Here is a 16,564-nt window from a genome sequence, read left to right as displayed (position 1 = left end):
GTCCTGGTTTCTCCAGTAACTAGCAGCATCATATCGTCACACTGCCACTTTGGGCCTTGGTTTTCTTTTCTGTGTTGTGCTTGTGTGCTGGATTCTGAGACTGTACAGAAGCCCAGTAGCAAAACATACCACAGAAGTACTGAACAATTTTTTTCTCATTGATAAATAAGTTCAAAACTTCCCACAAGCTCTAAAATCCAGTGCATGAATCATATTTTATTCAGTGCTGATATATTCCTTTTTTCAAAATGGAGGTGGTGGCCATCATCAGCTTCCCAATCTTATATAAGCTCACAAAAGGTCTTTATTTATGAACGTATCACCCAAATCAAGATATAGGACAGAGTTGGCAAACTGTGGCCTAGAGGCCAAATCTGGCCCATTGACAGCTTTTCTAGTTTCAATGCAACACAGTGTTACCCAATCATCAATTGAAAACCCTAAATAATTTATTCTCTGATACTTTACAGAATACGTATGATGGTAGTTGTAGATTTTAATAGATATTCTTTATCAAATCAAGAAATTTCCCTTCTGCTTATGCTTGGCTGAACATTTTTATCATGATAAATTCTAAATTTCCCACAAGCTCTAAAATCCAGTACATGCATCATATTTTACATGTTAAATTTTGTCAAATGCATTTTCTGCATCTAATGTGAAGATATTTTCATTTTTCAATAATCTGCTGATATATTGATCGATTATTAAATGTTGAAACAACATTTTATTCCTAGGAAAACCAGCACTTGGTCATGATTTTTTATCAATGTATATATTACAGTATTTAATGTACTGTTTGTTGAGGATTTTTGTGCATATTCATAAGGTTTATGAGTTTGTAGTTCAGTTTTCCTTGTGTTTATTTGTCTCAATTTTATCAGAATAATACTTGCCTCTTAAGTGTTTATTCCCCTTGTATTTTTGTGTTTGATTCACACTGGTATTTCTTCCTTAAATGTATGGTAGAATTTACCGCCAAGCAACTGTACCTAAAACTTTGTCAGAAGACTTTTAACTATAAATTCACATTCCTAAATGACTATAGGACCATTCTATATTTTCTTGAATCACTTTAGAAGTTTCTGTCTTTCAGGAAAAATGTCCAATTCATTTTAAATTACAAAATTTATGAGTACCACCCTGTTTATTTTATTATCTTTATAAAATCTATATAATCTTTATTGATGGCACTTTTTCATTTCCAAAATTGATCATGTATATTTCTCTATTTCTTTTTTTTAAATATATTTTATTGATTTTTTACAGAGAGGAAGGGAGAAAGATAGAGAGTTAGAAACATCGATGAGAGAGAAACATCGATCAGCTGCCTCCTGCACATCTCCTACTGGGGATATGCCCGCAACCCAGGTACATGCCCTTGACCGGAATCGAACCTGGGACCCCTCAGTCCGCAGGCCGACGCTCTATCCACTGAGCCAAACCGGTTTCTGCCTCTATTTATTTCTTGATCTTAATTCTAGCTAGAATGTTAAAAACTTTGACTATTTCAACTATCTAGATTCAGTTTTTATTGTTTGTTTTCTCAAGTTCTACATTTTAAAAATCAGTGATTACTGCTGTTATCTTTTTTTTCTTTCTTTCTTCTGAATGTTTTGGGCTTAATTGCTTCTTTTTTTTCACAGCATCATAGTTAAAACTGCGATCACTATTTGAGACACTTATTGATTTCTAGTAAAGCATTTAGACTTATAAATTTCATTCTAAGTACAACAATAGCTTATTTGGTTGTACTTTTATTTTCAATCAATTCAAAATATTTTCTATTTTATTTTGTTTTGTTTTTTTCATTACCATTTATCCACACTATGCCCTTTCCCATCTCCACCAATTTCTCTTTGACCAAGAGTTATTAAAGGTGTGTTTTTTAATTGAAAAATACTTGGTGTCTGTTGACCTGGTGATGGGGGAGGGGGACAGAAAGGTTTTCTGTTGTCCCAGTCAAGGGAGACTTAGGTAGACCTATACCTGGGCATTGGAGATGGAGTTTCTCAATGATCCACACCTTTTTCTCATGTCAGTAAATCTTTGCAGGTCATGTGCAGAAGTGGGTTTCTTGACCTTCCCACTTTGGTAGAAAATCTTTAATGATATTGGTGCAAACCCTAGGCTCAAGGATGTTTCCTACTTTTCTAATAGGGCTAATGTGTTTTGTTCCTTAGGGCACAGGAACATGCCCTTCCCCTAGAATCAGCCTCTTGAACAGTGAATGGGATCTATGGAAGAGTACGCACATAGGTGTAAATTCTCTTGTGTCTGTGTTCCAAGGGTTCTATCCTATTATGCTAGCTCACATGCAACCTTTAGTTTGTTTAAAACATCTTTCTGAAATTTTCTTACTCCTTTGTATAATGCCAGTGTCTCTTACCATTCCACTCTGCCACAGGTAACCTAATACATTGTGGCTCTCTTTGGAAGAACCTGCTTTTCCTTCAAGTATAGGCTCCTTGGTGTCTTATCTCTTTAATGGGTTCATGAAAAGTTATGTTTTTATAGATAATGTGACTTTTCTTGCTTTTAGTGTCAAACAGATGTGAAGCTCTGTGCTACACATTTGACTTTCCAGGCTATCATTTTCTTAAAGGAATGTCATTGTTTGTTTGTATTAATGTACTTATGAAATTATATTCATTCTTTTAATATTTTCTGATTATAGATACTTTGATATATCCTTCTCCTCATTAGGCTATAAAAACAGACTTACAAAACTTTATTAAGATTATGAAAATAGAGTAATGACATATAGTGATATTTTACAATTACTTCTTAGATTGAAAGAGACAAAAAACATTTCCTATAAAAAAATATGACCATAATAAAGAAAAGGGATTTTTATTTTTTCTGGTTGTAGCTTTAAAGCTATAGCACATTTAAATGAAGAACCAGGAATGTTATAGTTGCCTTTTGTCTACACCTGAAATCAGATCTTCAAGGTGCTAATTGCTTACAAAAGCACAACAAAGTACCCTGTTTAATGGTATTAAGCTGGATATGTTTAGTAGATATACTGTTTTTTACTTGGGATGAAGAATATCTTAAAATATTTATTTACAAATAAATGTTATATTTTCCATAAAAATATATAATTAAAGAGAAATTACAGTTTGATTAAGAATTTCACATTCTTATGAATTTTTCAAATACTATGTAAAAGAAAGTGAAGCTGCCCTAACAGCATTCTCTACAATTAGCTGAGAGTTCTGAAATCTGTCTGGGACTCAATATTATTACCTCTAGTAATAGATGCTGTATCTAGTATATAACTACATGGTCTCTTATAGCTCCAAGATTTTATACTTCTTAAATTGGAAATCTGTTTTTAGTAATTTGATTGAAAATTACACTGACAATAAACCTCTTCATAATTGCAGGTTTCATATGGGGAGAAATAAAACAAATGTGGGATGGCGGACTTCAAGATTATATCCATGATTGGTGGAATCTAATGGATTTTGTGATGAACTCCTTATATTTAGCAACAATCTCCTTGAAAATTGTTGCATTTGTAAAGGTAAATATTGTTTATGTTGTTGAAATGCATAAATTCTGATAAATATTGAGTTTATACCTTCAATTGCTATAAATTTTATTAATATTGTTACTTAGAGTATCATTTATCTGTATGTGATATTCATCAGCATATGACCTTAATGAGATAGATATAAATTACATAGATAATGCATAATTTATAATCATAGAAAAAATTTAAAGAACAATTAGAAGTTGTCACCCAGTTTTCTTGTATCTAAATTGAATGATGCCTCAAAATTACTCACAGTAATTCCTCCTGTTTCTAATCCTATCAATTTCTAATGAAATTCTACCTCAAGCACTTTAAATTTTGGCAAAAATATCTATTTTTATCAGTTATAACTAGCTAATAAAATTACATAGACAAATCAAAATATTACTCTTTCAAACCACTGAAGTTATTATTTCACTTTAAACTAACATAGTTTTATATTATTAGAGCAAAACGTATATATTTTTCTCCTCATGCCATTCAACATGACAGTTCTTGAAATCTCACACACTCATTACCCAAGAATCTATACAACATCAATATTATCCCAAATTACATAATTTATGTAAGATAAATTTTGTTCTGCAGTGATAATTGGGATTATTTTGTATTTGAGGGATGTTTTTCAAACCAAAGTATTGTCATCTCCTCCTTCCTGCCTTTCTTTTTCCTCTTTCCTCTCTTTCTTTTTGAAATTTTATTTTATTTTATTGTTGACAGTATTACAGATATCCCCCAACCTCCCACTCTTACCCTCTTCTCCCAGCCTCTGCTCCACCTCAGGCCTTCATCACAGAATTGTGTGTGTCCATTGGTTATGCACATATATGTATATAGTATTTGTCTCTCCGACTCTACTCTGAGATTTGTCAGTTTTTCCATGCCTTCATGTCTCTAAACTTACATTGTTTGTCAGTTCATTATGTTCACTAGAGGCCCAGTGCACAAAATTTGTGCACAGGGGTGGGAGGGGCTTCCCAAGGACCTTTTGGGGGATGTCTGATTGCTAGTTTAGGCCCGATCTACAGGGATCAGAATGGGGCTAAACTGGCAGTCAGATATCCCTCTCACAATCTGGGACAGGGGGCGGCCTGATTGCCCCTAACCACTCCCTCAGGGGCTGGGCCAGCCGGGGTGAGGACCGATTGGGGAGTTGGGGCACCGCCCCCTGTCATGCACAGAGCAGGGTGGATCGGGAGGTTGCGATGCCACCCTCAGTCACGTTCAGGGTAGGGCCAATTGGGGGGTTGGGGCACCACCCCCTGTCCCTGCTAGACTGCCAGCCTGATCTCCCCTAACCACTTTCCTGCCTGCCTGATTGCCCCTAACCACTCTACTTGCCTGCCTGATTGCCCCTAACCACTCCCTCAGGGGCTGGGCCAGCCAGGGTGAGGTCCCAAGGTGCTCTGGTCTCTGGTCGTTCTGGTCATTCCACTGTTTTGAATACTGGGCTTTTATTATATAGGACTAGAGGCCCGGTGCACAAAAATTTGTGCACTCGGGGGAGAGGGGGAGGTCCCTCAGCCCGGCCTGTGCCCTCTTGCAGTCTGGGACCCCTTGGGAGATAACAACCTGCTGGCTTAGGCCTGCTCCCGGGTGGCAGAGGGCAGGCCCAATCTCTAGGTGCAGCCCCTGGTTGGGCTCAGAGCAGGGCCAATTGGGGAGTTGGGGCGCCACCCCCTGTCATGCACAGAGCAGGGCGGATTGGGAGGTTGCAATGCCACCCTCAGTCATGCTCAGGGTAGGGCCGATTGGGGGGTTGGGGCACCGCCCCCTGTCACACTCAAGGCAGGGTCGATGGGGAGGTTGTGGCGCCACCCCCTGTCAAGCACAGAGCAGGGCCAATCAGGAGGTTGGGGCGCTGCTGCCCCCTGTCACTCACAGAGCAGGGCCCATCAGGGGGGTTGGGGCTCCGTACCCTGTCACTCACAGAGCAGGGCCGATGAGGGGGTTGAGGAGCTCCCCCCTGTCACTCACAGAGTAGGGCCGATAGGGGAGTTGGAGCACCGCCCCCTGTCACACACAGAGCAGGGTGGATCAGGGGGTTGGGGCGCTGCACCCTGTCACACTCAGGGCAGGGCCGATGGGGAGGTTATGGCTCTACCCCGTCACACACAGAGCAGGAGACGTGGGGGACCATTGGGGCGCCACCCTCTATCACTCACAGAGCAGGGCCGATCAGGGGATTGGAGCGCCGCCACTGTCACACTCAGGGCAGGGCTGATGGGGAGGTTATGGCTCTACCCCATCACACACAGAGCAGGGCCTGTGGGGGGGGGGGTGTGGGGGTTGGGGCGCCGCACCCTGTCACACACAGAGCAGGGCCCATGGGGGAGAGGGGTTGGGGCGCCGCACCCTGTCACACACTGAGCCGCAGGGCGATCAGGGGGTTGGGGAGCTCCCCGTTACCAGGCACATTGCAGGGCTGATCAGGGGGTTGGGGTGCCTTCCCCTGTCACGAACAGAGGAGGACAGATAGGGAGGTTGTGGCCCCACCCCCTGTCACACACAGAGCCGCAGGGCAATCAGGGGGTTTGGGCCCTGCCCCCTGTCACGCTGATCCCAGTGCTGGGAGGCCTCGCGGCTCCGCTGATCCCGGTGCTGGGAACCTTATTACCCTTTCACTATATAGGATAGAGGCCTGGTGCATGGGTGGGAGCTGGCTGGTTTGCCCTGAAGGGTGTCCTGGATCAGGGTGGGGATCCCCACTGGGGTGCCTGGCCAGTCTGGGTGAGTGGCTGAGGGCTGTTTTCAGGCTGGCAGGTGACTGAAGCTCCCAACCACTCCTTTTTTTCTTTTTTTTTTTATTCTGGGCCAGCTTTAGCTCTGAGGCTTGGCTCCAGCTCTTAGGCCTTGGCTGCTGAAAGCAGGTATCTGGTTTGTTTGGGTTCTATAATCGAAACACTGTTTCAACTCCAGCTCTGAGATCCCGGCTGGCTGAAAGCAGGTTTCTGGGATTTTGTTTAGCTTCTATATTTGTAACAATGTTTCAAACTGAAAGCTCAGAGGGCGGCAGCGGCAGGCGGGGAACGTTGGAGTCCTCGGTCACTGAAGCAAGCAAGCCTCATGTTCGCTTCAAGCTGCCTGGCTGCCGGCCGCCATCTTGGCTGGCAGTTAATTTGCATATCGCCCTGATTAGCCAATGGGAAGGGTAGCGGAGGTACGGCTAATTACCATGTTTCTCTTTTATTAGATAGGATTAGACTCCACTTAAAAGTGAGATCATGTGATATTTGTCTTTCTCTGACTGGCTTATTATACTCAGCATAATACTCTCCAGGTTCATCTAAGCTGACACAAAAGGTAAAAAAATTCTTTTATTTTACAGCTGCATAGTATTCCATAGTGTAAATGTACCAGTGCTTTTATATCCACTCATATATTGATGGGCACTTGGGCTGTTTCCAGATCTTATCTAGTGTAAATAATGCTGTTAGGAATATAGGGGTGCATATATTTTTTTTTCTGATTGGTGTTTCAGGATTCTTAGGATATATTCCAAGAAGTGGGATCACTGAGTCAAATGGCAGTTCTATTTTTAATTTTTTTATTTAAAATATATTTTTTATTGATTTCAGAGAGGAAAAGAGAGGGAGAGATAAAAACATCAATGATGAGAGAGAATCATTGATCACTATCTCTTGAACGTCCTCTACCAGGGATCGAGCCCACACCCTAGGCATGTGCCCTAGCCAGGAATCGAACCTTAACCTCCTGGTTCATACGTGAATGCTCAACCACTGAGCCACACTGTCAAGGCCCATTTTTAGTTTTTTGAAGAAACTCCATGCTGTTATCCACAGTGGCTGCATCAGTCTGCATTCCCACCATTGGTGTACTAAATGCTCAACACTACTAATCATCAGAGAAATGCAAATTAAAGCAATCTATATTTTAAGAATGGAGACATAATATAGTAACTTTTCTATTAGTATTGAGGTTAATGCCCTTGAAAACTTTTTTTAAAAAAAATATTTTATTGATTTTTTACAGAGAGAAAGGGAGAGAGATAGAGAGCTAGAAACATCGATGAGAGAGAAACATCGATCAGCTGCCTCCTGCACATCTCCCACCGGGGATATGCCTGCAACCCAGGTAAATGCCCTTGACCGGAATCGAACCTGGGACCCTTCAGTCCGCAGGCCGACGCTCTATCCACTGAGTCAAACCATTTCCGGCGAGGTTAATGCCCTTGAAAACTTTGAGAGGAGAAGGTGGTGTCTTAACCAAGGAGGTTATGAATCCATCTAGGAAATGGCCAGTCTGTTTTTAAGTGCATATCTGTCCAACCCCTCTTTTCTCTGTAATGATCCTTAACTAAATATATCTATAAAATTGTTTGTGACATTGCCACAAAAATGTAGCATATCCGCTTTATGTGGCTCCATGCAGTTATAAAATTCTGGTATTATATGACTATAGCAGCTTTTCTAAAACTTTCAGGTACATAAGGATAACTTGGAGAACTTTCAAAAACACAGATTCTTTTTCTTCATCCCCAGAAATTCTACATAGGAGTATTAAGGAGGAGCCTAAATTTTAATTTCTAGCAAACTCACCAGGTGATGCTGATACAGCTGGTATAAGGGAGACATTTTGAATAGTACTAGGTTGTATAAGTCTACTCAACAGATCATAGAAGTACTGATTTCAAAATGGATCTCTCTCATATGCCAGTATTTATTAATATAACATTTATACAAATATATTAATATATTTTATATATTACAATAGTACATATATTTTCACATGTAAGAATTCTGTATACTACAAATCCATAAATTGATGGATACTTGTGAATGTTTTGCCTCAATGTTTTTAGATATGGGATTTCAATTTTATTTTAAATTCTTCATGTGCAACACCTATTTCAAAATTAAAATATAAATATTGTTTTTAATACCACACCAAGGGAAAATTTATGTTTAAAATTTAACTCAACTACCCCAACTGATGAAGAAGGGGAGGAGGTGGGAAAAGGGGAGATGGAAAAATACACAGAAATTACCTCAGATGATGATGATGCAAATAACATGGAATCTTCAGAAATGTGTAGTTTATTACTTTGGTTATAAGAGTTCAGCTATGATTTTAAATATAAATTATGAATTGTTCTTTCTTAATGGTTAGTTTGTGTGACTGTGATTTGAGTTGCATTGGTAGCAGTTAATGGCATACAATTTACCATCAAGTCTCCTGGGATCAGTAATTTCCTCCATTAATTACTAGTTATTTGAACTTGAATCTGTTTTTTTCACTTTCTTTTGACTTATCTATTAAATAGTAAGAATAACAATGTCTACCTTATTCTGTTGATATGAGAGGTAACTGAGTTGATATATTTAACAGTCCTGTTAAAGAGTAAATGCTCATTATTAGCTTTTCGTCTTTCTTCTTCTTTTTTTTTTTACTCCTATCTCCTCCTCCTTCTTCATATAGTGAGCTCACTAAACTTGCCTTTTGTAGTCTTAATTACACATCCTCTTTATTTTGGTTAAAAAGTGGTTTGAACTCTGAATTCACACTTACCTTTCTTTACAATATGCAATCTGTGTGATTTGGGACAAGTTATTTAATGTAAGTCTCAATTTTATTATGTGTTAAATGGTAATAATAATTAAAAAAACACCTATTTGGGAGTCTGTGATGTCATACTTACTTGTTGACTCACCCTTCTTTATTTTATTGATTTGAGGGAGAGAGAGAGAGAGAGATTGATTTTTGTTGTTCCACTTGTTTATTCATTCATTGGTTACTTCTTGTATGTGCCCTAACCAGAGATTGAACCCGCAACCTTGGCATACGGAGATGATTCCCTAACCAACTGAACTGCCTAGCCAGGGCCTGGACTCACCTGTTCTTGCCTTCTTTTGTTCTATCATTCAATTTTTCGTGCAAATTTTTAATAACTTATAACTTATTTCAGGAAAAGTGCCTTTTTAATGTACAAAAATAGATTTTGCTAATAGTAAGAGAAACAGTTTTTATATGAAACAATCAATAAGAATTTGTAGGGCACACTTGGAAACCAGCTGTTGATCTGGTTGCTAAAAATGCAAATATACCAGAGATATAGTCTATGCTTTCAAGTTGTTCACATCCAGATGTAGGAAAGAGAGATAAGTATCTTACATGGGATAAGATCTACATCAAAGGCTATGATAGCATCAAGGAATGAACCAAACTTTACTGGCATTGTTCTGGAATTATACAGAGGACAGAGTGAGTGGGCAACTACCATGTTCATGAAGATGCATGAACGTTCCAGAGAGAAAGGACACAATATGCAAAAGTCTATGTGTATAAGGGAGGTCAATATCAATGAGAGATGATCCAGGAAATAGAAGCAAGAAAAGATTGGAAAGGACTTTCCACATCCTGTTATAGAATATGGATTCTTTCCTATAAATAAAAAGAATCCATTAAAGAGAATTAAACAGAAAGTAAGTCAAGTGGTGATGAACCCTGAAGTAGAGCAATAGACATGGGGGATGCTAATAGAAGGTTGGATTTGAAAAAAAAGAAAAGAAGGTAAGATGCACAATATAAGAGACATTAGCTATGAAGTATATGAAATCATTCTGATGCTTCACCCTAGTAAAAACAGTTTACCTATTATGGGGCAAGCAAAATTACCACAGAGTTAGAACTGTGTTCTTTGCTGGGATAGTACTGGTTTTACCTCCTGTCTAATGATACTTAAATCGTAGAGAAAATCCAGCCCTAGAACTTTTTGGCCAAGCTGTGGATACAGACAAAAACATTAATAGCCAACAATAAGGGAAACCTTTCTGTGATTGCCTGTTCAAGAGGAGAACCTTTTATAATAGGCCTGGCAGAAGAGCCACACTTGCTTAATTTCTTCATCCTTTTTCAATTCATCTGCTTGGAGGGTTTTGTTTTTTTTTTTGTTTTGCTTCTTAAACACAGAAAGATTGTCCTAACCAAGGCCATGTCTGGGCTCTAGTCCACACTTGATATGAGTATTGCCTATATCACTTCCTATTTGTGTGATTTGGGGCAAGTTATTTAATCTATGCCTCAATTTTATTTTATCTGTAAAATGACACTAATAATTAAATCCCATAGAATGTGAAGATTACATTAATAAAGACATTTATTGTCTATGAATAAAGCTTAATATAAACACTCGCTAGTTCTTTTTTAAATTTTATGTATAATATGATGTACAATGTAATGGTACTATATTTTACAGACAAAGACAGAGCACAGAAGTATATGTGACTTCAGTACTCTTTTGCTAACATGCAAGGCTTCATGGTGCTTCCTTAAAAATCTTGATTCATTTTCATTACTTGTGGATGTGGCTTTTAAAAAATGCTCCTAATTATTAAAGGAGAAGGTTTGTTATCATTTCCTCTTCTTGATGTGTATGAAATATCATTTAATCCAGAGCTTATTTATGCCTGGGTACAATTATATTATTTTAGCTTCATTAGGTCTGGTTTTCTTCCTTGCCATATGTACAACTTATCTCATATTTATCTTCAGTTATTTGGCAAAAATGATTAAATTTCTACACTATTTCCACTGTGCAATCTAAGTAATAGTTTAAAAAATAAACATATTATAAATAGGGACATTTATTTAGACAATCATGATAGTTTTTTTTCATAGCAGTATTCTAAATAGTTGTGAATATATATCTCATTGATCCCTCCTATTTTTACCAGCTAATAACAAGTCAATATTGTTGTTTACATTTTGCAACTGCTGTAACTTTATTGTACTCTCCAAGTTATAGGGTTTTCTAAATATTCTTTAGTTTTATTATAGAGAGCTATAGTAATTTAAATCCCAATGGCTTAATCTAGTATTATCCACCACAGGAAAAAACAAAACAAAAAACATATGCCTTCCTACTCTTTCACTACTTAATTATCTAACCCAGTGGTCAGCAAATTGCAACTCGCAAGCCACATGCGGCTCTTTGGCCCCTTGAGTGTGGCTCTTCCACAAAATTCCACGTGCAGGCGCGCACCTACAGTGCGATTGAAACTTTGTGGCCCATGCGCAGAAGTCAGTGTTTTGTGGAAGAGCCACACTCAAGGGGCCAAAGAGTCTCATGTAGCTCGCGAGCCACAGTTTGCCAACTACTGAGCTAACCGATTTGTAGAAAGAAAAAGATTATCACCGTGTAAATCAGATGTGAAAACCAGTATAATTTTCTATTTAATCTCATATGACAAAGATTTTCATTTTATATAAATTTAATGTTTACTCATAGGTGTCTGTAGAGGATATAAAGATAATCTAACATATATTTTCCCGTATTCAAGGAATTTATGACCCAATGTTATGATTCAATATATCTTCCTCTCAACACTTCTGCAGGCTCCAACTTCCTCTCAGATTATATTTTCCCATTATATTAAGATTCTCACATTTTTACAAACCTTGCTTTTGAATATGTCTTATGATTTTCTCCCTCAATGTTTTTAAGCTCATACTATATGAGCCCAGCACATGAAATTATTAGACAAAGCTCCCTGCATGGAAAACTGTCAAGTAATCTAAGGGTGAATAATCTATAATAATCTATTATATAAGTATGCAAAAGGGAAATTATCTTTAAAAGAATCTGTATAGAAATAAATGCTTAGGGAAAAACAAAACCATGGCAGGATTAAACTAGAAAGCAAATACTTCAGAGAAAGAAAAAAGCAGGAATTGATGGTCCTGGATAGGATATGGTTGTTCAGGGTAGCTCTTGATTTTGTTCTGTCAAGGATTATTTTACAATATAGAGTAACCACTCTGGTCAGCAGAATGCTAGTGTTGAGTCATCTGCAGTCAAAGAGTACTTATAAAAGAAAAAATGAGAATTGTTTACCTAATGTCTATCTTCAGTATATGGTAAGCCTATATGACATAAACTATATATAGTCTGATCAAGATGATGAACCCTGAAAATAGTGCCTGATACAGAGCAGGCACTTAACATATATTTGGTAATGAATAACGGTTGAAAAATAAAAATAATTAGACTTTAAATCCAATCAAGGCAAAGGGCCTCATATTCATAAAAAGCATTTGGTGAGAATGTGAGGGTAATTTGGGGAATTACCAGTACTAAATGTTGAGTAACAGCATTAGGTATCTAACTGGGGACAAGTGGCAGGTCAATCTTAAGATGAAGTCAGGACCCATATTCCACAGTCTTTATGTGCCATTTAAGATGAAGTCAAGACCCATATCCCACAGTCTTTATGTGCCATGTTGGGCAATTGACAACATAAATTGGCAATTTAATTTTAAGTATAATGTAGAGTCATTGAAGAACTAAGCAATATGTGAGATGGTCTCACTGGCCCTTTAAACAGATGCTTTCAGAGGAAATAGATGATTGTAGAGATAACGTTCAAGTCAGGATAAGCAGGATGCTATTATAATAATTTTTGTGGGAAATAGAAAAACGTTTTAAGACAGTGAGGATACTAATGAGAAGGAGTAAGCAACATATACAAGATTTAGGTTCACAGGCTGGGAATTTGGAAAGTAAGAGTCAAGGATAAAACTCAAATTCTGCCTTGGGCAGTTTACTGCCATTCACTAAGATCAGAAAGCAAAAATGGAGAAAGAGTTTGAGGATGAAAAGATTATGAGTTCCAATATTGGCCTCTGAGCTTGAAATGCCTGTGAGATGTACAAATGGAAAGGTCAACAAGACATTAGAATATAAAATATGAATGTAAGGTAAGGAGAATGGGCTAGAGATGTGAAACTGAGAGTCATCAGTTACATAGCTGACAGTTGAAATTATAGGAAACATAATTCATGTTGAATGAATTAGGAGAGAAGAAGCTTGCAAAGTGAACTCAACACTTAAGGGGCAAGTGAAAAAGAGAAACATGCAAAGCATACTGAGAAGTACCACAAATGAATTAATGCAAACACCAAGATAAACAAAAAATGCATATAGATTTTGTGAATATTTTTTTTAAATTTCTTTATTGATTAAGGTATTACATATGTGTCCTTATCCCCTCATTACTTCCCTGACCCCCCGACTCATGCTGTCACCCCCCTAGTGTCTGTACCCATTGGTTGGGCTTATAGGCATGCATACAAGTCCTTTGGTTGATCTCCCCTCTTACCTCCACCCTCCCCTACCTTCCCTCTGAGGTTTGACAGTCTAATTGATGCTTCTCTGTCTCTGGATCTGTTTTTGATCATCAGATTATGTTCTTCAATATATTACACAAATGAGTGAGATCATGTGATATTTATCTTTTGCTGACTAACTTATTTCACTTAGCATAATGCTCTCCAATTCCATCCATGCTGTTGCAAATGGTACGAATTCCTTCTTTTTTACCGCAGCTTAGTATTCAATTGTGTACATGTACCACAGGTTTTTAATCCACTCATCTGCTGATGGACACTTAGGCTGCCTCCAAATCTTAGCTATGGTAAATTGTGCTGCTATGAATGTAGGGTTGCATATATCTCTTCTGATTGGTGTTTCTAGTTTCTTGGGATACATTCCTAGAAATGGGATCACTGGGTCAAAAGGGAGTTACATTTTTAGTTTTTTGAGGAAACTCCATACTATTCTCCACAATGGCTGCACCAGTCTGTATACCCACCAGCGGTGAAGGAGGGTTCCTTTTTCTCTGCATCCTTCCCAGCACTTGTCGTTTGTTGACTTGTTTATGATAGCCATTCTGACAGGTGTAAGATGGTACAGCATTGTTGTTTTGATTTGCATCTCTTGGATGATTAGTGACTTTAAGCATATTTTCATATGTCTCTTGGCCTTCCTTCTGTCTTCTTTTGAAAAGTATCTATTTAGGTCCATTGCCCATTTTTTTATTGGGTTGTTTATCTTCCTTTTGTTAAGTTATATGAGTGCCCTGTAAATATTGGAGATTAAACCCTTATCAGTGATAACATTAGCAAATATGATCTCCCATGCGGTGGGCTTTCTTGTTTTGTTGGTGGCTTCTTTTTCTGTGCAAAAGCTTTTTATTCTGATGTAGTCCCATTTGTTTACTTTCTCTTTAGTTTCCATTGCCCTAGGAGCAGTATCATGAAGAAAATGCTTGAGCATATGTCTGAGATTTTGCTGCCTGTGGGTTCCTCTAGTATTTTTATGGTTTCCCGTCTTATCTTTAAGTCCTTTATCCATTTTTAGTTTATTTTTGTGTACAGTGTAATTTGGTCGTCTAGTTTCATTTTTTTTTTGCATGTATCTGTCCAATTTTCCCAACACCATTTATTGAAGAAACTGTCTTGACTCCACTGTATGCTCTTGCCTCCTTTGTTGAATATTAATTGAGCATAGTGGTTTGGGTCAATTTCTGAGTTTTCTATTCTATTCTATTCTATTCTATTCTATTCTATTCTATTCTATTCTATTCTATTCTATTCTATTCTATTGATATATATGTCTGTCCTTGTGCCAGTACCAGTCTGTTTTGAGAACAGTGGCTTTGTAATACAGCTTGATAGCTTGATATCTGGTAGTGAGATCCCACCTACTTTGTTCTTTCTCAGGATTGCTTCAGCTATTTGGGGTCTTTTTTAAATTCCAGATGAATTTTTGGAAAGTTCATGCTAGGTCTGTGAAATATGTGCATTGAATCTATAGATTGCTTTGGGTAGTTTGGACATTTTGATTATGTTGATTCTACCAATCCATGAACACGGTATGTCCTTCCATCTATTTATGTCTTCCTCTATCTCTTTTTTTAGTGTCCTGTAGTTTTCCATGTATAGGTCTCATACCTCCTTAGTGAAGTTTATTCCTAGGTATCTTAAATTTTTTTGGTGCAATGGTAAATGGGATTGATTTTTCAGTCTCTCTTTCTGTAAGTTCACTATTGGTGTATAGAAATGCCATAGATTTCTTGGAGTTAATTTTGTATCCTCCTACACTGCCGAATTCATTTATTAAGTCTAATAATTTTCGATGGAGTCTTTAGGGTTTTCTATGTACAGTATCATGTCATCTGCAAATAAGGACAATTTTGCTTCTTCTTTTGTAATTTGGATGCCTCTTATTTCTTCTTCTTGTCTGATTGCAATGGCTAGTACTTACAGTACTATGTCAAACAGGATTGATGAGAGTGGGCATCCCTGTCTTGTTCCTGTTCTCAGGGGAAATGGTTTTAGTTTTTGTCCATTGATTATGATGTTGGCTATGGGTTTGTCATATATGGCTTTTATTATGTTGAGATATGATCCTTCTATTCCACCTTGCTGAGAGTTTTTATCAAAAAGGGTGTTGGATTTTGTCAAATGCTTTTTTTTCATCAATTGATATGACTCTGTGATTTTTATCTATCAGTTTGTTTATGTGATCTATCACATTTACTGATTTGAGGATATTGTACGATCATAGCATCCCCAGGATAAATCCTACTTGGTCATGGTGTATGATCTTTCTGATGTACTGCTGTATCTTATTTGCTAGAATTTTGTTGAGTATTTTGGCATCTAGGTTCATGAGGGATATTGGCCTGTAATTCTCTTTCATTGTGTTGTCTTTATCTGGTTTTGGTAATAGGGTGATGCTGGCTTCATAGAATGAGCTTGGAAGTATTCCTTCCTCTTGAATTTTTTGGAATAGTCTGTGGATGGGTTTTAGTTCTTCATTGAATGTTTGGTAAAACTCCCCTGTGAAGCCATCTGGCCCCGGGCATTTGTTTGATGGAAGCTTTTTTAAAAAAATATATTTTATTTATTTTTTACAGAGAGGAAGGGAGAGGGATAGAGAGTTAGAAACATCAATGAGAGAGAAACATCAATCAGCTGCCTCTTGCACACCCACTACTGGGGATGTGCCCGCAACCAAGGTACATGTCCTTGACCGAAATCGAACCTGAGACCCTTGAGTCCGCAGGCTGACCCTCTATCCCAGGGGTAGGCAAACTTTTTGACTCGAGGGCCACAATGGGTTCTTAAACTGGACCGGAGGGCTGGAACAAAAGCATGGATGGAGTGTTTGTGTGAACTAATATAAATTCAAAGTAAACATCATTACATAAAAGGGTA

At 37.9% G+C, this 16,564-nt stretch overlaps 1 protein-coding gene across 1 annotated transcript in view; it reads left to right on the top strand.

The window, feature by feature from the left end:
* TRPC4 (transient receptor potential cation channel subfamily C member 4) overlaps positions 1 to 16,564 on the top strand; it is a 312,640-nt gene that overhangs the window by 179,054 nt on the left and 117,022 nt on the right. The window contains exon 4 of the mRNA XM_081083501.1: positions 3,393 to 3,532. Coding sequence (XP_080939627.1) covers positions 3,393 to 3,532 — 140 coding nt within the window. The remainder of the gene's footprint in view (positions 1 to 3,392; positions 3,533 to 16,564) is intronic.

This window comes from Myotis nattereri, assembly GCF_964212035.1.
Source record: "Myotis nattereri genome assembly, chromosome: 2".
NCBI lineage: Eukaryota > Metazoa > Chordata > Mammalia > Chiroptera > Vespertilionidae > Myotis > Myotis nattereri.
This window is presented reverse-complemented; position numbering and strand designations above follow the sequence as displayed.